This window comes from Saccoglossus kowalevskii, chromosome 4 (assembly GCF_978046115.1).
Source record: "Saccoglossus kowalevskii chromosome 4, keSacKowa6.1, whole genome shotgun sequence".
Taxonomy (NCBI): domain Eukaryota; kingdom Metazoa; phylum Hemichordata; class Enteropneusta; family Harrimaniidae; genus Saccoglossus; species Saccoglossus kowalevskii.
In genome coordinates, this window is record NC_140644.1 from 984,658 (window position 1) to 1,011,298 (window position 26,641).

General features: G+C 36.9%; 2 protein-coding genes across 2 annotated transcripts in view; one reads left to right on the forward strand and one right to left on the reverse strand.

Annotated features, from left to right (window-relative positions):
- Positions 1–1,780: 1,780 nt before the first annotated feature.
- Positions 1,781–6,723, reverse strand: LOC102805378 (AP-4 complex subunit epsilon-1-like). The gene is made up of 5 exons (XM_006814418.3): positions 6,432–6,723; positions 5,469–5,540; positions 4,876–4,999; positions 3,242–3,437; positions 1,781–1,958 (listed from the first exon to the last, which is right to left on the reverse strand). Exons 1-5 carry the CDS (start codon positions 6,561–6,563, stop codon positions 1,781–1,783), a joined length of 702 nt encoding a protein of 233 aa, XP_006814481.2. The 5' UTR covers positions 6,564–6,723.
- A 5,209-nt stretch (positions 6,724–11,932) lies between these two features.
- Positions 11,933–26,641, forward strand: part of LOC102800520 (uncharacterized) — a 39,533-nt gene continuing 24,824 nt past the window's right edge. The window contains exons 1-3 of the mRNA XM_078011841.2: positions 11,933–12,045; positions 13,622–14,081; positions 15,461–15,604. Of these exons, the coding sequence (XP_077867967.1) occupies positions 11,985–12,045; positions 13,622–14,081; positions 15,461–15,604 (665 nt within the window). The 5' untranslated portion in view covers positions 11,933–11,984. The remainder of the gene's footprint in view (positions 12,046–13,621; positions 14,082–15,460; positions 15,605–26,641) is intronic.

Below are 26,641 nucleotides of genomic sequence, written 5' to 3' on the forward strand. Positions count from 1 at the left end.
TACACACAATATCATGTCTAGGTTATTACACACAATATCATGTCTACGTTATTATACACAATATCAGGTCTAGGTTATTACACACAATATCATGTCTAGGTTATTACACACAATATCATGTCAAGGTTATTACACACAATATCATGTCTAGGTTATTACACACAATATCATGTCAAGGTTATTACACACAATATCATGTCAAGGTTATTACACACAATATCATGTCTAGGTTATTATACACAATATCATGTCAAGGTTATTACACACAATATCATGTCTAGGTTATTACACACAATATCATGTCAAGGTTATTACACACAATATCATGTCTAGGTTATTACACACAATATCAGGTCTAGGTTATTACACACAATATCAGGTGTAGGTTATTACACACAATATCATGTCTAGGTTATTACACACAATATCATGTCTAGGTTATTACACACAATATCATGTCAAGGTTATTACACACAATATCATGTCTAGGTTATTACACACAATATCAGGTCTAGGTTATTACACACAATATCATGTCAAGGTTATTACACACAATATCATGTCTAGGTTATTACACACAATATCATGTCTAGGTTATTACACACAATATCAGGTGTAGGTTATTACACACAATATCAGGTCTAGGTTATTATACACAATATCATGTCTAGATTATTACACACAATATTAGGTGTAGGTTATTACACATAATATCAGGTCTAGGTTATTCTACATGACGTGTAATTTTTCTAATAAAAGTTTAGAATTACATTTCAGTGACTTATAGATGACAAAATGTTAATTTACACATTAAACTAGTCTAAACATTTTTAAATAATCACAACATAAAGCAAAGTATACCCACTTTTCATCATCAGATCCAAGGACGGACATCATTTTTAATAATTTTATCAATAGCCAAGGAGCAGGAACTCGATAATACTCATAATCTGAAGGTAATTTTTTATCTATGACTTGCTGAAAGACATCTACCAAACTTGACACCATATCACTATAATCATCTGGATTGCTCTGATTACAAATACAAAGAATTGTCAGTATTTCAAAATAAGGTCATATAGAAGCACAAAAAAACTGACATCACACCAGGGTCTTTAGCACATAAAATACTTCACAAAATGTATAACCGTTGACCTACCTTAATGAGGTCATAATAAATATTCAAAGAAGCTGACATCACACCAGGGTCTTTATAACATAAAATACTTTACATAATGTATAACTTTTGACCTACATTTACCTTAATGAGGTCATAATAAATATACAAAGAAGCTCACATAAAATACTTCACATAATGTATAACCTTTGACCTACCTTAATGAGGTCATGATAAATATTCAAAGAAGCTGACATCATAGCAGCGTCTTTATCATATAAAATACTTTACATAATGTATAATCTTTGACCTACCTTAATGAGGTCATAATAAATATACAAAGAAGCTCACATCACACCAGGGTCTTTATAACATAAAATACTTTACATAATGTATAACTTTTGACCTACATTTACCTTAATGAGGTCATAATAAATATACAAAGAAGCTCACATAAAATACTTTCCATAATGTATAACCTTTGACCTACCTTAATGAGGTCATAATAAATATTCAAAGAAGCTGACATCACACCAGGGTCTTTATCACATAAAATATTTTACATAATGTATAACCTTTGACCTACCTTAATGAGGTCATAATAAATATTCAAAGAAGCTGACATCACACCAGGTCTTTATCACATAAAATACTTTACATAATTTATACCCTTTGACCTACCTTAATGAGGTCATAATAAATATTCAAAGAAGCTGACATCACACCAGGGTCTTTATCACAAAGTGATTTTCTGAATTTATCATGTATATGCTGCACCAAGTTTGGAGCTTTCCTATAGAACTGATACAGTGCCATAACAGCCTTAGTACGGACAATAGCTCTGAAGAAGTAAACAAAGCATTTATTATATTATATTATACAATCAAGAATACAACAATTTTTATACTTTTTCCTTGATATTTTCTCAGTAGATTCATTACAAATTAAATTCATTTACATATAGAACAGATATTTTACTGATAATTTCATAACACTTACAAACATGTATGTATGACATTATACAGTCAAACTTGTGTAAAGGGACCAATCAAGAGACTTCATTAAAATTGTTTTTCTAGACAGGTGGTGTTTATACATACATTTTACTTTTTATTAGTTCAGAAAATAATGAGATGATACTGTTGCGTCAATAAGTGTGACTTGAATGAATTCAAAATTGTTTTATAAACAGAATGCTAAATATTAGATCCAAAAAATCGGCAAATACATTTTTTTTTTTTTTATTGGTAACGAAAGTATATTTTAAAAGAAGTTCCAAATAAAAACAACTGCAACGCTTAGTAGCAAATGATCACGGTAGTGCAATCCGGTCATGGTGCATTTCACAATTGTTGATTATTACTCAGTAGTGATTATAATAACGTACAAAAAAATTTCTTTGAATTGCTATGAAATGCAAATAAAATTTAACTTAGTTTCATAGTAATCAAATGATTTCGGTCGCATATAAATGTTTGATGATGTAGGATATCCGCCATTTTTTTCGCTAATTAACCAATCTGAATGATGGATGATGCTCAAATTATCATAGCTCATTTAAATATGTTGATGTTATTGAACCTGGATCTTGATGGGAAATGACATGATTTTTTTTTAAATCAAAAAGTTAGTTGTTTTCAAAAGATAAACTGAGCATTTAAAGAATAACTAAACATTGTTTACAGCTTACTAAGTATTGTGGAAACGAAGCTTAGCCATTCACGTTAGCCACAATAAAAATCATACTCATTAATAGGTGTAAAACATAAATAACTACGATAAAACTTGAAATACACTATTTCAGGCATTAGATTGAAATGTCAGAAAAATTATGCTAAAATATTAAAAAAAACACTGCTGAAAAATCGCTGGGCTGGGCAATTTCTTGGTCCCATTTTATTTTTTATGGCCCAGGGTTAATTTATGGCAGAATCCAGTGTTATTATGGTCTCTGAACAAAGGCGAATCTGCAAAAATATTACAGGAAGGATGTTTAAATAAGACTTGTGGTCTTTATAAACAGGCTGCTTATATGTTATGCCTTGAAACTGCCTAAAACTGGTCATTATAGGCAAGTGGTCGTTATACAGAGATGGTCATTATCACAGCTTTGACTGTACTTACTTTGGATGTTGTAATTTCTCCTCTACCAGTGGTAAAATAGCTGGTATCATTTCGGTATTGATTAATTTGCATACAACAGTTAATGCAATGCATACTTCCACGATGTTGGTTGACTGCAAATCCTTCTGAATGGTGTTAATGAGCAGCATAATCAATTCATGGTTTTCATGAAGAAACAGTGTGACAGCTAGATAACCTAAGATATAATCAATACAATTAACTACCTTATATTAATTGTCAACAAATAATTATTAATTGTTAGAATGAAGTTAAATTCTTAGAGTTTGTTTTAGTCAGTTTAACATGAGATTAAAAATGTAAATGGAGGTAATTTCAAATAGAAAACGTGAGAAAATTTAAAACAAAGCTCAGTGACACAAAGGGTTAGGTAAGTAAACAAGCAGCCTGTTGGCTGAGATAGCTCTGCTGTTAGCAATGTACATTTCAATTAAGTACTGAAGATATCATTAGAAAATGAACAATATGTATAGTATCTAAGCAATCAGACTTGCAGTTTTCAACAAGAAGTCAAAAATATCACTTTTTACCAAAAATTACAAAAATATTCACCAAAATTAGAGAATTGAAGATATCATCATGAAATGAACAAATCTAAGACAGGTCTACCCAAGGTACATATACACCAAGTATCAAAGAATTCAGGCATGTAGTTTTCAAGAAGAAGTCGAAAAAGTAAAACATTGACACAGACGACCGACGGCGTTATATAAAGTAGTCACGATAGGCAGGGAGTCTATATAAAGGTAGTAACTATAGGCAGGGAGTCTTTATATAAAGGTAGTCACTATAAGCAGGAAGTCTTTATATAAAGGTAGTTACTATAGGCAGGGAGTCTATATAATGGTAGTAACTATAGGCAGGGAGTCTTTATATAAAGGTAGTAACTATAGGCAGGGAGTCTTTATATAAAGGTGGTCACTATAGGCAGGTAGTCTTTATATAAAGGTAGTGATCACTATAGGCAGGGAGAGTCTTTATATAAAGGTAGTGATCACTATAGGCAGGAAGTCTTTATATAAAGGTAGTCACTATAAGCAGAAAGTCTTTATATAAAGGTAGTTACTATAGGCAGGGAGTCTATATAAAGGTAGTAACTATAGGCAGGGAGTCTTTATATAAAGGTAGTAACTATAGGCAGGGAGTCTTTATATAAAGGTGGTCACTATAGGCAGGTAGTCTTTATATAAAGGTAGTCACTATAGGCAGGGAGTCTTTATATAATGGTAGTCACTATAGGCAGGGAGTCTTTATATAATGGTAGTCACTATAGGCAGGGAGTCTTTATATAAAGGTAGTAACTATAGGCAGGGAATCTTTATATAAAGGTAGTAACTATAGGCAGGGAGTCTTTATATAAAGGTAGTGATCACTATAGGCAGGGAGTCTTTATATAAAATAAATACATGTAATATGTTCAATCAAAATACTGTACTACTATGTGCTTGACTCATAGCTGGTATTATTTCTTGTTACAAAGAAAGATGGAAGTGGTCCAATTACCGGTAATACAAGAACATATGATGTCCCTTTACAAATATGAATATCACATAAATATGGATAGTGAAATTAAACAAATAATAATACGATAGTAAATTCTCACATTATCAACTTACCGACACGTTTATCGAGCAATGTTCCTTGTTGTACAAACTTCAATGCATGTATATACCCAAATGATGCATCCTGACCCAACATTTCACAGTAAATTAGTCTCACCAGATATTCTCTCATTTGTCTCTAAAAAAAAGTTTGTTTCTTTCATGTCAATATCGAATAGAGGATATGATGACAATGAAGATTACCAGGTATAGTATATAACAATTATTACATCATATACTGCAATAGCTTTGCATGTCCAATAAACAAACTCAGAATTCTTTGGAATGGAACAAATATGCTGTTGTCATCACTGGTCATCAATATGTGTTTACTTAATACTGTAATTGCATTAATTATTCTCTGGTTTTTAATTTTGCTGATTCATAAAATCCAGTAAATTAAATTACAATAGAACTTATTGTTTCCTTGCCAAGTTTGTAAAAATAACGAAGTGAAATAGCTCAAAATATCAGAATAGTGAAATTAAATGTCAGTGAAAATAAATGGTTTTACAGAAGCCATGTCTTATGTGGTGATTCAACAGTCAATAGTGCGCTGCATGCTGGGTATTTAATCTTGAAGTATTGTATATGATATCATTGAATACCTTATTGATATCTGTTTGTAACAGTCGATGTTTCAATATCTCTATTTCTTTCTTCATAATTTTCTCTTCTTCCTGATGAATCAAATGATAATATTAGGTATTATCATACACCCTGTATTACCTATGGGAAGTGCGCCCTCACATCAGGGCAATAATCACGCCTGGCCCAGAGCACACTGCTTACATCAATCAAAACACGTCATTCTAAAAGGGATACGGTATTTGCTGCCCTTTTAAAAAAAAAAAACTGAAACCTAGAAGATAGTGGCTGTTTGAGATCAATAAAAACTGCATGATGCAACAAGGTGTGGTGAAAACATGGAAAACATTACGTGTATACAAAATATTAGATGCTGATCATGGTTTCTAAGATATATTGCTAAGCAACGACACATGTTATTGTCAACCGATGACATTCACATTATTCATGATTGTAAATTTTTGCTGCATTTCCATTTCTTTTTTCGGTGCATAAAGTCATAATGGGTGACATGACTGGTTATCGAAATATCAATTTTGTTCACATCTACAGGTAAAAGCACAGACCGTCTATGTCCGGTCTGAAAACGCTTATTGTTTAAGGTGTCAAGCAGCTCGATTAATGGGACAACGCTCGATCGTAATGGAAATCTTCGTAGCGTGGTGACTTTTTTGGTTATAAGGTCACAGTGGTTTGGTCGAGATTCTAATATTTTGGCAAGACGTTCAAAGATAAAATATCAGTCAAAGTAAGAACTTTGTCGCAATTGCGATACAGACTTGGTACAGATATATGAATGTTCCGTTCGACTGGACTGAATTTGATTTTATGTGAACTTTACTTCCTGGTCATGTACAGATCATAAAAGTAATTTACATGTAGTAAAAGTGATAAGGATCAACAACTGACGTTTGGGTTATAGGGAAGGCGCATTAAAAGCGGCACATCTTCTAGTAACAGAAATTCTACATATGAACTATTACCTGTTTAGATTTGCAATCTCCAATGCAATGGATTAAGTGCTGAAAACCAGGTGAAATATTGGCTGATTTTCCATAGCTTCCGGTTAAAAAGCCAGGTAGCGATGCAATAGTTCGTTCCATTATATCCGACATTATTCTTTACTTCATATACGTTGAAATGAGACAATATTTCCAAAAATGTTCACAGTGCAAGAAAGCCAATGTTATGGAGGCAGCCATTTTGAATATATAAAATACAATACCGTAGAGGGCGGTGGTCGTCGTTCAAGTGGAGTTCGAATTTCGTGTAAAGGGGGGGGGGGCAAAGGTTATTTTCGTTCAACGTAATTGCAATATTTTTTTGTTTGTACAACGTAAATAGAAAAAATAAATTCCGTAATTCCGTAATCACAGGCTAGACGTACAACGTAATCAATCAAATATTTTTTTTCGTACACTGTAAAAATGTGTCATTTTTCTCGTACGTACCAAAGTTCACATCCAAATAAAAAAATCGTAAAGAATAATCCAGGGAAATTACATTTTAGAAACTGTAAAACGACTAGATGACACAATTCACTACACAATTGAATGTCAAGACGTAATTGGCTGGTTCCCGCCTCAAGTGTCATGGCGTACCAAGCCACAAGAGGCCGGTAACTAGTAACGGTTCTGGCATTCTGATTGGTACATCACTTTCTCGTTGCTTGTTCCATTTCCCTTAGTTACCTGACGTCAACGCTTACGCTCGTGGCCGTTCAGGGGTTTCCTTTTGCTTTCGAAAGTTGGGCGAATAAAAAGAATTGTTTCTTTTGTTATAAATTTGCACAGAACATATCAAATCTGTAAATCTAAGCAGGCAGTATGTATGAGCATGGCTTTATTGTAGCATTACAGACACGTTTACGCAAAACGGAACTTGGAATGTTTTCAAATTACGTCACCCAGTCGCGTTCCTTCCGGCCGGAAAACCGGCCCAAATGGAACAATATGGCGATTACTAGTTACCTGCGTCCTACCTGCCATTCGCAATGGACGCCGGGAACCAGCGAAAAGACGTAAAAGGCCCTCTAGCCCAGGGGGGGATTGGCACGAGAGGGCGCCATCCGATATGAATGGAACGTTTCGACGTCAGTCGTCCGTAGCCCACCGTCAAAGCAACAACGTCCCGTTTACGAATAGATGAAATAATTTCAGCAATTTCTTTACAGAAAAATCCTCAACAAAACTTAGAAACATTTTATAGACAAATACAGGCTCCAAAATTATGTCTATCGCAAAACAATTCAACCGACAACCAGTTTGACGCCACAATTTCTTGCTGGAGCCCGAGTTCTACGCGTGATTTTATTGCGTTCAAAACTGTTCCATTTCAAACTGCGCATGCACACACACTGTGGTTTCTCGAAATGCATACTAATTAGGTAACTTGTCACTGATAAAAGTCACCGAAACCATTTTGAGCAATTTTGAGCAATAGTACTAGGGTGAAATATAAACGTGCCTCTGCATTCTCCATTAATTTCGTAACTTGCTATGATCATGGTAAAGAGAAAACCTGTGCTTAGGGAATTACCAGTTAATCTGGCCTGGAGGGTGCCGGGCAATTCTAGGGGGGGGGGCATTTCCATCTTCTGTATATGAAAAGGAGGGCTAACAATTTTTCCAAGAGTGAAAGAGGGGGGGTTATAATTTTCTGGGTTTATTCACATATATTGTATAGACGATGGCTGCTGTGATGAACATACTGCAATGAGAAAGAATTATTGTTTGTTTGTTTGTTTTATTGCACAACAATAACTTAATAAAATTAGTATAAAACATTAAATATGAAACTTCATTTGTAAACAACAGTATAAACCTCTGTGAATGGCATAAAAAAACTTACTGCACTTTCCACTGTATGAAGAAAAACAAACCTTTTAAACAAGTTTGTGAAAAGCAAACACACTAATATAACACAAAATATAAAGATAAAATATATTAATATAGTGTACTATTTTGTATGTAAATAAATATAATATATATAAAAAAGTTTTCATATTTTTTAATAAAACACAACTTTCTGAGGAACTGTAGATATTGAACCTAGGAATCTATTTTTGATCCTCTCCATTCCTATCAATCTCTATCCTCATCACAAAGAATGTCAGTATCGGCACTATCACCAGGATCATTAGAACCACTTTCACCATCCTCATAACTCTCTCCACTGGAACTATCAGACAGGCACTCATATTTTAACTTCAGTTCTTCATACAGCTTCATCATCTGCTGCTTAGCTGCAGCACAGAAGACATTGCGATGAATGAGGTAGTGCAAATATACTGCATCCATCTTTGACAACTTCAAATTGGCTTCAGTTTGTTCTGAGATTTCAAAATCTACTGAACCATGTATACCATCAGGGAAACATCTTTGTACAACCTCAGTGGATGTTATCCTTTGTAACAAAGCTGTAACTCCTCTTGCAAAACGATCTCGTTTTCGCTTCTTCACTTTTCTCCTGTTTTCTTTTCTCTACTTATTCTTCTTTTACTTACATCTGACAGTCCATGAAATACATTTCTTAACCAAGCCAGTGTTTTATCAAGATCTGACATGAACTCAGTAGATTGACTGCAGTTCACTCACCATGCTGTCATTGTAAGCCGTCTGTTCAGTAGCCCAATGTTTTAGGTGTTTTCCATAACCAGTAAATAAGTCAGAGTAACTTTCCCCAACCAGTGACAAACAGTGAGAGGCCGTACCACTTCTTAAGCGTGCACGAGACCCCATGTGTGAATAGTAATAGTGAAAGAAGACAGCCAGATGATTGGCAGCCGCGTTTCAACATCACGCAGAATTTCAAAAATGGGCTTTTATCTTTGGAGAATACTGACTGAGAGCATCAAAGAATTTGCCTCTAAGTATGCAGTGGAAGAGCAATATGTCATAGACTATTTACAACACCTTACCACACTAAAGCAAATGAAAACCATTAGGGAAAAAGGTAGAAAGAAACAACAAAAAAAGAAGCAGGAAAAAAGTCATAGTGATTATGACTGGATTTCTTTGGTGTTGAATGGGACACTAAAAACATTGACAGCAGCTGAGTTGGATAAGTACCTGGACCATAATAAGCTACCAAAAAAAGGGAACAAACAAGACAAAATGAAAGCAATTACCAGTGATGTAATCAGAAAATCATATAAAGATCAAGCAAAAACACATAAAATCACTGAACATTTACAAACTGTAAACACCAGAATGTACAACACTGACGAAACTGACTTATAGGACTCTGATGGTGATGATCTCGTTGACAGTGCAGAGGAAATAGAGACTGATGACTTAATAGTTCCTTAAACTGTAGTGACGAGGTCAGGGAGAAGAGCTGGAATCTGGAAGCATGCAACGATTCATTAATGTAAATCTTAATTGTTTAAAAAAAAAATCATGGGGGGGGGGGGCTACCATATTTTGTCTTTTTCTAAGGGGGGACAGCCCAATTTTTAATATACACCTAGGGGGGGGACTTGTGATTATTTAACAATAACATGTGAAATTCACCGGCACCCCCTCGGTCAAATTAACTGGTGATTCCCTTACTTTCAACAGTTAGCAGGAGTCCGATCGAAAACGTGTCTCAAAAAATACCTTTACATCATTTTTCCGATTATTTTTTCAGCTCGTAACGATAAAATCAGTCAATTTAGAACTAACATGTATGCTATCGGAAAGCATTTTGGCACAATTTTACTGAAAAGACGAGTTTTTCATTGCTCATGAATATTAATTTATGCAAATAAGACGATTATTTCAACCAATCGTGTCATGCAACTCCCCCCCCTGCTCTAGCCGAATGAAGAGCATTACGAGGGTAATATGCGCATGCGTCTCTTTATCCGGCGCAGCAATGGCGGAGAATTTGAGTAGGAGAGCTCTTCGGACCATTCAATGTTCCATTTGTTAACACTGTAAACTGTAAAAACGTCTTTTTTTCTTTGTAAATTGTGAAAAGCCCTTTTTATTTCCCGTAAAACCGTACCAGCTACCCCCCTTGCCTTCCCTCTGTAAACAATGTAGTCTCTTCTTTGTTTTTGATACTTTTTCTCATATAAACTCATATAATATAATAGTTTGCAAAAAGTATAATGCGTTGTATTTTTAGCGTCACGCATGGGACCATATTGAACACGCGCGGCGCAATGACCATGATGATTATGAAATTTCAAGTTGCGTGAAATTAAGGTAGAGATGCGGGTTCGTGGCACTTGGCAGTGACTTGGCAAGTGATACACAGTTTTCAAGAAGGCACTTTCTTCATAGTAAACAGATGTACCCATAAACCAATTTTGACAGGAAACAGAAGCATGGTTTAGAGGCTAAGTTTTTTAATCACTTTTGACCAAAAAAAGCACATTTTTGTGCATATTTCAAACTACAGTGTCCATTAAAAAAACTACTAACACAATTTTAAAATTCATACAATAATCTTTCCGAAAATATATAGTTTTGTAGACAAGGGAGGTCATCTTGGTTTCTTAATTAACTAATTAAAATACCTGTCAGGTAAACTGCATCTCTACCTTAAACAACAACCAGTAAGCCTTGCAAATACTTACTCATTGACACAAGAATACATTGTGAATAACGGTGAAGATACCTTGACACTACTAGTTTAAAGACAACGTCTAGCATGTAATACAGAGGTTCTGAAAATTATTCAGATATTATGTGATATATACAAATTACTAGCTCTCTCTCTCTCTCTCTCTCTCTCTCTCTCTCTCTCTCTCTCTCTCTCTCTCTCTCGCTCTCTCTCTCGCTCTCTCTCTCTCTCTCTCGCTCTCTCTCTCTCTCTCTCTCTCTCTCTCTCTCTCTCTCTCTCTCTCTCTCTCTCTCTCTCTCTCTCTCTCTCTCTCTCTCTCTCTCTCTCTCTCTCTCTCTCTCTCTCTCTCTCTCTCTCTCTCTCTCTCTCTCAAAAAAATGGTTGTTAATCGTGACATCATACCTAAAGTGTGTTTGAAATATAATGACATTTGTGACATTTATACCATTATAATATAGTTGCAATAATGTTGAGTACATCGTGGAGGTATTTTATATGACCAATTTACCTCTATGTCCATTTTCGGCTTTTGAGTGGTATATGATTATACACTTTTTTAGGGGGATTGAGGTTTACTCAAACACCTCATTGTCTACCTCGTATTGTTAGATTTCTATGCAAAAGCCTGTCTATCAGAATACATCCGTCATACAGCGAAAGATTTACTGCTTGATTGAACATAGCGAATGGGTCAACGCCCGCCATTACCTGACCTTTTGACAATCAATGTCAACGTATAATCGGGTTATTTGAACATGCTTTGGTATCATTGTGACGGTATGTACATTGTATAAGGTCAAATAGTACATTTCGCCGAAGCCGCTAGAAAATAAACAGGAAATATGACATGGTCGATTTTATTATAGAGCAAACCATCGCGATTTACGCCAACTTTATTGCCTGGGGTCATACCGTGAATAGTTGGCACACTGACAGGTAAACTATGACACAGACAGCGGGTTCCTTACAATCATAACACCATGGCGAGTGAAACATGGCACACCTCGAGACTTGTATGCGTGTTTCTTCACATTCTCACTAGTAAGTTTTTATTTAGATCTGTCTGGTAACATATCATTTGAAGCGTCGTCACAACAAGGTACACTTCCACGTATTCGCTCGCCTATATTGGTCCAATATCAATTAGTATTGCGCACGTCGTTCGGCAGACGGAAGAACAATTGATTATGTTGCTCGGTTTTAATCGCTATAGCCTAACACAGTATACTGATTGAATCCAGGTGTAGGTAAAGGCCCTGCTCCTATTACACGGTTACGAGGCACCGTCGACTGAAATCAACAGCGAGTGAAGCTGCGGGGCTGGAGCGTCGTACCTAGCCGCGAGTTTACTCCTATTGGCGATTGACAACACGCGCTAGTTATAAATCAGCGCATCTTGCTTAACCCCCATACACCTGAGTGAGGTTCGATACAAGTAGGGTTAACTGATTATTTATTTTTGTTTGAAAGCAAGATAACATTCCAGGGTCTTGAAAGACCAAGCTGTTTGTTCTCAATAACATGCTAAGTGTTATGCGAAGCGTGCTTATATGATACTCAAACACGGTCGCCCCCACGAAAATAAAGCTGAAACCCTATGTGTTAGCAAAATTTGCCCCCCAAAATGCGGGAAATACTAGTAGCAAAATTTTGCGCCGCCGCCTCTGAAACACTATTTAAAAACATAGAACTCCGAAATGCCGAATTCTAAAATGATAAATCTATTAATAAACGTAGCCTACCAAGTAATTGAAAATCACCATGTATTTTTGGTCGAGGACGGTTAATATATTTTCATTACGTCATGTGGGAAGGTAGGGGATTTCTGGGCTCGCGATTCTTACAGACGTAAAACAATGACGGCACCGAAAGGGAAACTACAATCCTTTTTTATATGAGGTGAACACGTTAACGACTATACCACCGCAGTTGTTCCACATACAGTGTACAATGTATTTCCCCAAGCATGAATAACTGATGTTCGTTCTGTAAGTTTAAGTACTACCACAGTAATTGAGGTGATGGAATCATCAGTCGGTTCATCCAGCATTGACAAGTGTATATCAGCATTTCTTTAACTATATGACGTCAACGTGACGGCAGGATCTATTCACTAAATTTAACGTGTTCGTTCGTTGTCACGTGGACATGAACTTCAGTTTAAATATCCATAACTTTAAAGACTACTGTGCCGATGAATAACACGAGCCATTAATCTGAACAGACCTGTGTACATTTCCACGTGGCAATGATGCATATCGACCTATTATCCATATATACGCCAAGTTTGTAATTGATGATAATTTATGAAGTAATACACCACAAGAATGTGTAGCTTTGCAGAAATAAACCAACAACCTATAAGCGCGCACGAGTTCTTACTTCCTAAGCATTCTTCAATTTTTCTTTATGATTTCTATTTTTGAAGAGAAGCATAAAATAAACCCAGTTGTGCGTGTCCAAGCAGGACCAATCGAAACAACGCACTTCTTACAACTATATCTGTTATAAATTTGAATGCAGGGCCAGAAACAGGGACTATCACAAAAGACGCACAAATTCGTAAAACCATATTTTGGTATCCAATTTTCTATTACTCTTATTATTATTAATACAGGCATTGCAACCCAGCCCCTGAAATCACCAAGTCTAATATGGACAGAGTACTATGACGATGAACAGAGCTCATCTATTCGATTTGTGGAAGGTGGACCGCAAAGTATTCACCCTACTTCTTTACTTGCCAATGATACTACGATACTGTTCAGCGAGGAACGCTCTCAAAAAGTTGGGCTGAACTTTGACGTTGAGCTATCACTGATATTTTGGGTGGATGCTCTGCGCGGTGAAGTTTCGAAGATGAATATCAGCATAGAGGGCGCGGTAACTGAAACAATATACAAAGATACTTCGAGTATTCTCAAAGACGTATCCGTAGATTGGGCGTCTAGAAACATATACTGGACAGATAGTGGTAATCGCTGGATCGCCATCAGTGATTATAATGGGAATTACTATAATCCAATTATAACCGATATTAGAAACCCTAATTGCATTGTGGTAAATCCTGTAGCGAGGTAAGTTTAAATGGCGGTGGTCGTCGGGTAGCGTGTGTTCGAATTTTATGCAAACAAATACGCGTATATTTTACACGTAATGTGTACGTCGCTACTAGTGCCATATTAAACAGGACGCGGCCCTTTAACATGATAACATACAGTTTGTGAAATTACTTCCTGTAACAACTTCGGGTGTAATTTTTCACACAGAGAGTATTATTCCTGTACCGTCCATTCGGATCATTTTTTGACATGCATTGGCCGTATTTCCGCCAACTTGGTATCAAGACAATACATTATTTCAATATATCTGCTCTGTAATACAGTTCAATAGAGGTTCTCATACAATTTATCGTAGGAATACACAAGCTCCTAATTATGTTTTGTGACCTCATTAAATATGTCTGGCTGTTGACAAATTGGTATTACACGCTTTAGTTCTTTTACGTTGATTGTGACAATTTCAGTTGTCCCTGTCAATGTATCAAATTAATGACAGGGACTATGTCATTGACAATGACTTGTCGCCAATGTGTTGACCGAGAAGCTGAATTGTTCGTGTAACGAAAACAACGTTCAAATTTAGTAACTCGAATTTTAATTATCAGTTAACCAAAATTACTGGAAATATACAACGTTAAACAAAACAAAAAATCTATGTTACCCGTAACTCGAAGTTCGCTTAACTGTTAATTAAAGTTTGAGTTACTATTTGTGGACGTTCAACAAAAACAAAAATATATATTGCCCGTAACTTGAAGTTCTGTTAACGTTAGTTTAACATCGAGTTACAATTTGGGCGTGTTTTCTAAAATATGGACGTGGTCATTTTTGAAACTCGATGCTCGTAGCTCCATGTCCGTAACTCGAACAATTCATCATCTCGAGTTGACCATGTGATGTTTCTTTTTGCTTTGTGTTTAATAGTTTAAATAGTTCGAAAGTAGCATTGTAGCTAATCATTTCAAGATTTAATTATTTGCTGAGGTTCCACATTTGTCGGCGTATTTGAATAATCGAATACTGTGATTCAATATTTGAATTTAAATAGTTCTCAAAATTTCGAAGGCTTTATAGTAGAAGCCTACTCATTAATGCATATACCCATAATTTATTCATTTACCAATAAATTGTACTTCCAGACAATATAAGAATATTGACTTAAAATTAATTTTCGAGAAACTGATGGTTGTATTTTAGTGGATAGTGGTTATTTTGGCAGTATTACGGTGCATTTACCATTTACCACCAGCGTGTGTTCGAAATTCATTTAAACAAACATTGTATTTCTCATGTGTTGTATATGTCTCCACGAGTCTCATATCGAACAGGACGCTGCGCGACGACCAACGCCCTTTAAGTACAATATCTTAAATCAAATCTCGTGTTATTTTTAGGTACATTTACTGGAGTAACATTGGTGACATGCCCATAATAGAACGAGCAAAACTTAACGGAAAAGACAGAGAAACGATAGTAGACGGCGAAAAGAAACACATAAAGGAGATACGTGGTCTAACAATAGACTACAATAACAACAAGTAAGTCTAAGCATGTACTATCATTAGGTGAGTGATATTTGTAGCATCAGGAATACTGGTCACATCACGAGTACATGTAACTTCACAAGTATTGGTGACATCACGAGTACGTGTAACTTCACAAGTATTGGTGACATCACGAGTAGGTGTAACTTCACAACATCACAAATATTGGTGACATCACGAGTACGTGTAACTTCACAACATCACAAGTATTGGTGACATCACGAGTACTTGTAACTTCACAACATCACACGTATTGGTGACATCACGAGTACGTATAACTTCACAACGTCACAAATATTGGTGACATCATGAGTACGTGTAACTTCACAACATCACAAATATTGGTCACATCACGAGTACGTGTAACTTCACAACATCACACGTATTGGTGACATCATGAGTACGTGTAACTTCATAACATACAAGTATTGATGACATCACGAGTACTTGTAACTTCACAACATCACAGGTATTGGTCACATCACGAGTACGTGTAACTTCACAACATCACACGTATTGGTGACATCATGAGTACGTGTAACTTCACAACATACAAGTATTGATGACATCACGAGTACTTGTAACTTCACAACATCACAGGTATTGGTGACATCACAAACACATGTAACTTCCCAACATCACAAGTGTTGGTGACATCACGAGTACTTGTAACGTCACAACATCACACGTATTGGTGACATCATGAGTACGTGTAACTTCACAACATACAAGTATTGATGACATCACGAGTACTTGTAACTTCACAACATCACACGTATTGGTGACATCATGAGTACGTGTAACTTCACAACATACAAGTATTGATGACATCACGAGTACTTGTAACTTCACAACATCACAGGTATTGGTGACATCACAAATACGTGTAACTTCACAACATCACAAGTGTTGGTGACATCACGAGTACTTGTAACTTCACAACATCACAGGTATTGGTGACATCACGAGTACTTGTAACTTCACAACATCACAGGTATTGGTAACATCACGAGTACGTGTAACTTCACAACATCACAAATATTGGTGACATCATGAGTACGTGTAACTTCACAACATCACAAATATTGGTCACATCACGAGTACGTGTAACTTCACAACATCACACGTATTGGTGACATCATGAGTACGTGTAACTTCATAACATACAAGTATTGATGACATCACGAGTACTTGTAACTTCACAACATCACAGGTATTGGTCACATCACGAGTACGTGTAACTTCACAACATCACACGTATTGGTGACATCATGAGTACGTGTAACTTCACAACATACAAGTATTGATGACATCACGAGTACTTGTAACTTCACAACATCACAGGTATTGGTGACATCACAAATACATGTAACTTCACAACATCACAAGTGTTGGTGACATCACGAGTACTTGTAACGTCACAACATCACAGGTATTGGTGACATCACGAGTACTTGTAACTTCACAACATCACAGGTATTGGTGACATCACAAATACGTGTAACTTCACAACATCACACGTATTGGTGACATCATGAGTACGTGTAACTTCACAACATACAAGTATTGATGACATCAAGAGTACGTGTAACTTCACAACATCACAGGTATTGGTGACATCACAAATACGTGTAACTTCACAACATCACAAGTGTTGGTGACATCACGAGTACTTGTAACTTCACAACATCACAGGTATTGGTGACATCACGAGTACTTGTAACTTCACAACATCACAGGTATTGGTGACATCACAAATTGGTGTAGCTTCACAACATCACAGGTATTGGTGACATCACGAGTACTTGTAACTTCACAACATCACAAGTATTGTTGACATAACGAGTACATGTAACTTCACAACATCACAGGTATTGGTGACATCACAAATACGTGTAACTTCACAACATCACAAGTGTTGGTGACATCACGAGTACTTGTAACTTCACAACATCACAGGTATTGGTGACATCACGAGTACTTGTAACTTCACAACATCACATGTATTGGTGACATCACGAGTACGTGTAACTTCACAACATCACAAATATTGGTGACATCATGAGTACGTGTAACTTCACAACATCACAAATATTGGTCACATCACGAGTACGTGTAACTTCACAACATCACACGTATTGGTGACATCATGAGTACGTGTAACTTCATAACATACAAGTATTGATGACATCACGAGTACTTGTAACTTCACAACATCACAGGTATTGGTCACATCACGAGTACGTGTAACTTCACAACATCACACGTATTGGTGACATCATGAGTACGTGTAACTTCACAACATACAAGTATTGATGACATCACGAGTACTTGTAACTTCACAACATCACAGGTATTGGTGACATCACAAATACATGTAACTTCACAACATCACAAGTGTTGGTGACATCACGAGTACTTGTAACGTCACAACATCACAGGTATTGGTGACATCACGAGTACTTGTAACTTCACAACATCACAGGTATTGGTGACATCACAAATACGTGTAACTTCACAACATCACACGTATTGGTGACATCATGAGTACGTGTAACTTCACAACATACAAGTATTGATGACATCAAGAGTACTTGTAACTTCACAACATCACAGGTATTGGTGACATCACAAATACGTGTAACTTCACAACATCACAAGTGTTGGTGACATCACGAGTACTTGTAACTTCACAACATCACAGGTATTGGTGACATCACGAGTACTTGTAACTTCACAACATCACAGGTATTGGTGACATCACAAATACGTGTAGCTTCACAACATCACAGGTATTGGTGACATCACGAGTACTTGTAACTTCACAACATCACAAGTATTGTTGACATAACGAGTACATGTAACTTCACAACATCACAAGTATTGGTGACACAACGAGTACGTGTAACTTCACAACATCACAGGTATTGGTGACATCACAAATACGTATAACTTCACAACATCACAGGTATTGGTGACATCACGAGTACTTGTAACTTCACAACATCACAAGTGTTGGTGACATCACGAGTACTTGTAACTTTACAACATCACAAATAATGGTGATATCACGAGTACATGTAACTTCACAACATCACAAGTATTGGTGACATCACGAGTACTTGTAACTTCACAACATCACACGTATTGGTGACATCATGAGTACGTGTAACTTCACAACATACAAGTATTGATGACATCACGAGTACTTGTAACTTCACAACATCACACGTATTGGTGACATTATGAGTACGTGTAACTTCACAACATACAAGTATTGATGACATCACGAGTACTTGTAACTTCACAACATCACAAGTATTGGTGACATCACGAGTACTTGTAACTTCACAACATCACAAGTATTGGTGACATCACGAGTACTTGTAACTTCACAACATCACAAGTATTGGTGACATCACGAGTACTTGTAACTTCACAACATCACAAGTATTGGTGATATCACGAGTACTTGTAACTTCACAACATCACAAGTATTGGTGACATCACAAATACGTGTAACTTCACAACATCACAAGTATTGGTGACATCACGAGTACTTGTAACTTCACAACATCACAGGTATTGGTCACATCACGAGTACGTGTAACTTCACAACATCACACGTATTGGTGACATCATGAGTACGTGTAACTTCATAACATACAAGTATTGATGACATCACGAGTACTTGTAACTTCACAACATCACAGGTATTGGTCACATCACGAGTACGTGTAACTTCACAACATCACACGTATTGGTGACATCATGAGTACTTGTAACTTCACAACATCACAGGTATTGGTGACATCACAAATACGTGTAACTTCACAACATCACAAGTATTGGTGACATCACGAGTACTTGTAACTTCACAACATCACACGTATTGGTGACATCACGAGTACGTGTAACTTCACAACGTCACAAATATTGGTGACATCATGAGTACGTGTAACTTCACAACATCACAAATATTGGTCACATCACGAGTACGTGTAACTTCACAACATCACACGTATTGGTGACATCATGAGTACGTGTAACTTCATAACATACAAGTATTGATGACATCACGAGTACTTGTAACTTCACAACATCACAGGTATTGGTCACATCACGAGTACGTGTAACTTCACAACATCACACGTATTGGTGACATCATGAGTACGTGTAACTTCACAACATACAAGTATTGATGACATCACGAATACTTGTAACTTCACAACATCACAGGTATTGGTGACATCACAAACACATGTAACTTCACAACATCACAAGTGTTGGTGACATCACGAGTACTTGTAACGTCACAACATCACACGTATTGGTGACATCATGAGTACGTGTAACTTCACAACATACAAGTATTGATGACATCACGAGTACTTGTAACTTCACAACATCACACGTATTGGTGACATCATGAGTACGTGTAACTTCACAACATACAAGTATTGATGACATCACGAGTACTTGTAACTTCACAACATCACAGGTATTGGTGACATCACAAATACGTGTAACTTCACAACATCACAAGTGTTGGTGACATCACGAGTACTTGTAACTTCACAACATCACAGGTATTGGTGACATCACGAGTACTTGTAACTTCACAACATCACAGGTATTGGTGACATCACGAGTACGTGTAACTTCACAACATCACAAATATTGGTGACATCATGAGTACGTGTAACTTCACAACATCACAAATATTGGTCACATCACGAGGACGTGTAACTTCACAACATCACACGTATTGGTGACATCATGAGTACGTGTAACTTCACAACATACAAGTATTGATGACATCACGAGTACTTGTAACTTCACAACATCACAGGTATTGGTCACATCACGAGTACGTGTAACTTCACAACATCACACGTATTGGTGACATCATGAGTACGTGTAACTTCACAACATACAAGTATTGATGACATCACGAGTACTTGTAACTTCACAACATCACAGGTATTGGTGACATCACAAATACATGTAACTTCACAACATCACAAGTGTTGGTGACATCACGAGTACTTGTAACGTCACAACATCACAGGTATTGGTGACATCACGAGTACTTGTAACTTCACAACATCACAGGTATTGGTGACATCACAAATACGTGTAACTTCACAACATCACACGTATTGGTGACATCATGAGTACGTGTAACTTCACAACATACAAGTATTGATGACATCACGAGTACTTGTAACTTCACAACATCACAGGTATTGGTGACATCACGAGTACTTGTAACTTCACAACATCACAGGTATTGGTGACATCACAAATACGTGTAGCTTCACAACATCACATGTATTGGTGACATCACGAGTACTTGTAACTTCACAACATCACAAGTATTGGTGACATCACGAGTACTTGTAACTTCACAACATCACAAGTATTGGTGACATCACGAGTACTTGTAACTTCACAACATCACAAGTATTGGTGATATCACGAGTACTTGTAACTTCACAACATCACAAGTATTGGTGACATCACAAATACGTGTAACTTCACAACATCACAAGTATTGGTGACATCACGAGTACTTGTAACTTCACAACATCACAGGTATTGGTGACATCACGAGTACTTGTAACTTCACAACATCACAGGTATTGGTGACATCACAAATATGTGTAACTTCACAACATCACACGTATTGGTGACATCATGAGTACGTGTAACTTCACTACATACAAGTATTGATGACATCACGAGTACTTGTAACTTCACAACATCACAGGTATTGGTGACATCACAAATACGTGTAACTTCACAACATCACAAGTATTGGTGACATCACGAGTACTTGTAACTTCACAACATCACACGTATTGGTGACATCACGAGTACGTGTAACTTCACAACGTCACAAATATTGGTGACATCATGAGTACGTGTAACTTCACAACATCACAAATATTGGTCACATCACGAGTACGTGTAACTTCACAACATCACACGTATTGGTTACATCATGAGTACGTGTAACTTCATAACATACAAGTATTGATGACATCACGAGTACTTGTAACTTCACAACATCACAGGTATTGGTCACATCACGAGTACGTGTAACTTCACAACATCACAAGTGTTGGTGACATCACGAGTACTTGTAACTTCACAACATCACAGGTATTGGTGACATCACGAGTACTTGTAACTTCACAACATCACAGGTATTGGTGACATCACAAATTGGTGTAGCTTCACAACATCACAGGTATTGGTGACATCACGAGTACTTGTAACTTCACAACATCACAAGTATTGTTGACATAACGAGTACATGTAACTTCACAACATCACAGGTATTGGTGACATCACAAATACGTGTAACTTCACAACATCACAAGTGTTGGTGACATCACGAGTACTTGTAACTTCACAACATCACAGGTATTGGTGACATCACGAGTACTTGTAACTTCACAACATCACATGTATTGGTGACATCACGAGTACGTGTAACTTCACAACATCACAAATATTGGTGACATCATGAGTACGTGTAACTTCACAACATCACAAATATTGGTCACATCACGAGTACGTGTAACTTCACAACATCACACGTATTGGTGACATCATGAGTACGTGTAACTTCATAACATACAAGTATTGATGACATCACGAGTACTTGTAACTTCACAACATCACAGGTATTGGTCACATCACGAGTACGTGTAACTTCACAACATCACACGTATTGGTGACATCATGAGTACGTGTAACTTCACAACATACAAGTATTGATGACATCACGAGTACTTGTAACTTCACAACATCACAGGTATTGGTGACATCACAAATACATGTAACTTCACAACATCACAAGTGTTGGTGACATCACGAGTACTTGTAACGTCACAACATCACAGGTATTGGTGACATCACGAGTACTTGTAACTTCACAACATCACAGGTATTGGTGACATCACAAATACGTGTAACTTCACAACATCACACGTATTGGTGACATCATGAGTACGTGTAACTTCACAACATACAAGTATTGATGACATCAAGAGTACTTGTAACTTCACAACATCACAGGTATTGGTGACATCACAAATACGTGTAACTTCACAACATCACAAGTGTTGGTGACATCACGAGTACTTGTAACTTCACAACATCACAGGTATTGGTGACATCACGAGTACTTGTAACTTCACAACATCACAGGTATTGGTGACATCACAAATACGTGTAGCTTCACAACATCACAGGTATTGGTGACATCACGAGTACTTGTAACTTCACAACATCACAAGTATTGTTGACATAACGAGTACATGTAACTTCACAACATCACAAGTATTGGTGACACAACGAGTACGTGTAACTTCACAACATCACAGGTATTGGTGACATCACAAATACGTATAACTTCACAACATCACAGGTATTGGTGACATCACGAGTACTTGTAACTTCACAACATCACAAGTGTTGGTGACATCACGAGTACTTGTAACTTTACAACATCACAAATAATGGTGATATCACGAGTACATGTAACTTCACAACATCACAAGTATTGGTGACATCACGAGTACTTGTAACTTCACAACATCACACGTATTGGTGACATCATGAGTACGTGTAACTTCACAACATACAAGTATTGATGACATCACGAGTACTTGTAACTTCACAACATCACACGTATTGGTGACATTATGAGTACGTGTAACTTCACAACATACAAGTATTGATGACATCACGAGTACTTGTAACTTCACAACATCACAAGTATTGGTGACATCACGAGTACTTGTAACTTCACAACATCACAAGTATTGGTGACATCACGAGTACTTGTAACTTCACAACATCACAAGTATTGGTGACATCACGAGTACTTGTAACTTCACAACATCACAAGTATTGGTGATATCACGAGTACTTGTAACTTCACAACATCACAAGTATTGGTGACATCACAAATACGTGTAACTTCACAACATCACAAGTATTGGTGACATCACGAGTACTTGTAACTTCACAACATCACAGGTATTGGTCACATCACGAGTACGTGTAACTTCACAACATCACACGTATTGGTGACATCATGAGTACGTGTAACTTCATAACATACAAGTATTGATGACATCACGAGTACTTGTAACTTCACAACATCACAGGTATTGGTCACATCACGAGTACGTGTAACTTCACAACATCACACGTATTGGTGACATCATGAGTACTTGTAACTTCACAACATCACAGGTATTGGTGACATCACAAATACGTGTAACTTCACAACATCACAAGTATTGGTGACATCACGAGTACTTGTAACTTCACAACATCACACGTATTGGTGACATCACGAGTACGTGTAACTTCACAACGTCACAAATATTGGTGACATCATGAGTACGTGTAACTTCACAACATCACAAATATTGGTCACATCACGAGTACGTGTAACTTCACAACATCACACGTATTGGTGACATCATGAGTACGTGTAACTTCATAACATACAAGTATTGATGACATCACGAGTACTTGTAACTTCACAACATCACAGGTATTGGTCACATCACGAGTACGTGTAACTTCACAACATCACACGTATTGGTGACATCATGAGTACGTGTAACTTCACAACATACAAGTATTGATGACATCACGAATACTTGTAACTTCACAACATCACAGGTATTGGTGACATCACAAACACATGTAACTTCACAACATCACAAGTGTTGGTGACATCACGAGTACTTGTAACGTCACAACATCACACGTATTGGTGACATCATGAGTACGTGTAACTTCACAACATACAAGTATTGATGACATCACGAGTACTTGTAACTTCACAACATCACACGTATTGGTGACATCATGAGTACGTGTAACTTCACAACATACAAGTATTGATGACATCACGAGTACTTGTAACTTCACAACATCACAGGTATTGGTGACATCACAAATACGTGTAACTTCACAACATCACAAGTGTTGGTGACATCACGAGTACTTGTAACTTCACAACATCACAGGTATTGGTGACATCACGAGTACTTGTAACTTCACAACATCACAGGTATTGGTGACATCACGAGTACGTGTAACTTCACAACATCACAAATATTGGTGACATCATGAGTACGTGTAACTTCACAACATCACAAATATTGGTCACATCACGAGGACGTGTAACTTCACAACATCACACGTATTGGTGACATCATGAGTACGTGTAACTTCACAACATACAAGTATTGATGACATCACGAGTACTTGTAACTTCACAACATCACAGGTATTGGTCACATCACGAGTACGTGTAACTTCACAACATCACACGTATTGGTGACATCATGAGTACGTGTAACTTCACAACATACAAGTATTGATGACATCACGAGTACTTGTAACTTCACAACATCACAGGTATTGGTGACATCACAAATACATGTAACTTCACAACATCACAAGTGTTGGTGACATCACGAGTACTTGTAACGTCACAACATCACAGGTATTGGTGACATCACGAGTACTTGTAACTTCACAACATCACAGGTATTGGTGACATCACAAATACGTGTAACTTCACAACATCACACGTATTGGTGACATCATGAGTACGTGTAACTTCACAACATACAAGTATTGATGACATCACGAGTACTTGTAACTTCACAACATCACAGGTATTGGTGACATCACGAGTACTTGTAACTTCACAACATCACAGGTATTGGTGACATCACAAATACGTGTAGCTTCACAACATCACATGTATTGGTGACATCACGAGTACTTGTAACTTCACAACATCACAAGTATTGGTGACATCACGAGTACTTGTAACTTCACAACATCACAAGTATTGGTGACATCACGAGTACTTGTAACTTCACAACATCACAAGTATTGGTGATATCACGAGTACTTGTAACTTCACAACATCACAAGTATTGGTGACATCACAAATACGTGTAACTTCACAACATCACAAGTATTGGTGACATCACGAGTACTTGTAACTTCACAACATCACAGGTATTGGTGACATCACGAGTACTTGTAACTTCACAACATCACAGGTATTGGTGACATCACAAATATGTGTAACTTCACAACATCACACGTATTGGTGACATCATGAGTACGTGTAACTTCACTACATACAAGTATTGATGACATCACGAGTACTTGTAACTTCACAACATCACAGGTATTGGTGACATCACAAATACGTGTAACTTCACAACATCACAAGTATTGGTGACATCACGAGTACTTGTAACTTCACAACATCACACGTATTGGTGACATCACGAGTACGTGTAACTTCACAACGTCACAAATATTGGTGACATCATGAGTACGTGTAACTTCACAACATCACAAATATTGGTCACATCACGAGTACGTGTAACTTCACAACATCACACGTATTGGTTACATCATGAGTACGTGTAACTTCATAACATACAAGTATTGATGACATCACGAGTACTTGTAACTTCACAACATCACAGGTATTGGTCACATCACGAGTACGTGTAACTTCACAACATCACACGTATTGGTGACATCATGAGTACTTGTAACTTCACAACATCACAGGTATTGGTGACATCACAAATACGTGTAACTTCACAACATCACAAGTATTGGTGACATCACGAGTACTTGTAACTTCACAACATCACACGTATTGGTGACATCACGAGTACGTGTAACTTCACAACGTCACAAATATTGGTGACATCATGAGTACGTGTAACTTCACAACATCACAAATATTGGTCACATCACGAGTACGTGTAACTTCACAACATCACACGTATTGGTGACATCATGAGTACGTGTAACTTCATAACATACAAGTATTGATGACATCACGAGTACTTGTAACTTCACAACATCACAGGTATTGGTCACATCACGAGTACGTGTAACTTCACAACATCACACGTATTGGTGACATCATGAGTACGTGTAACTTCACAACAT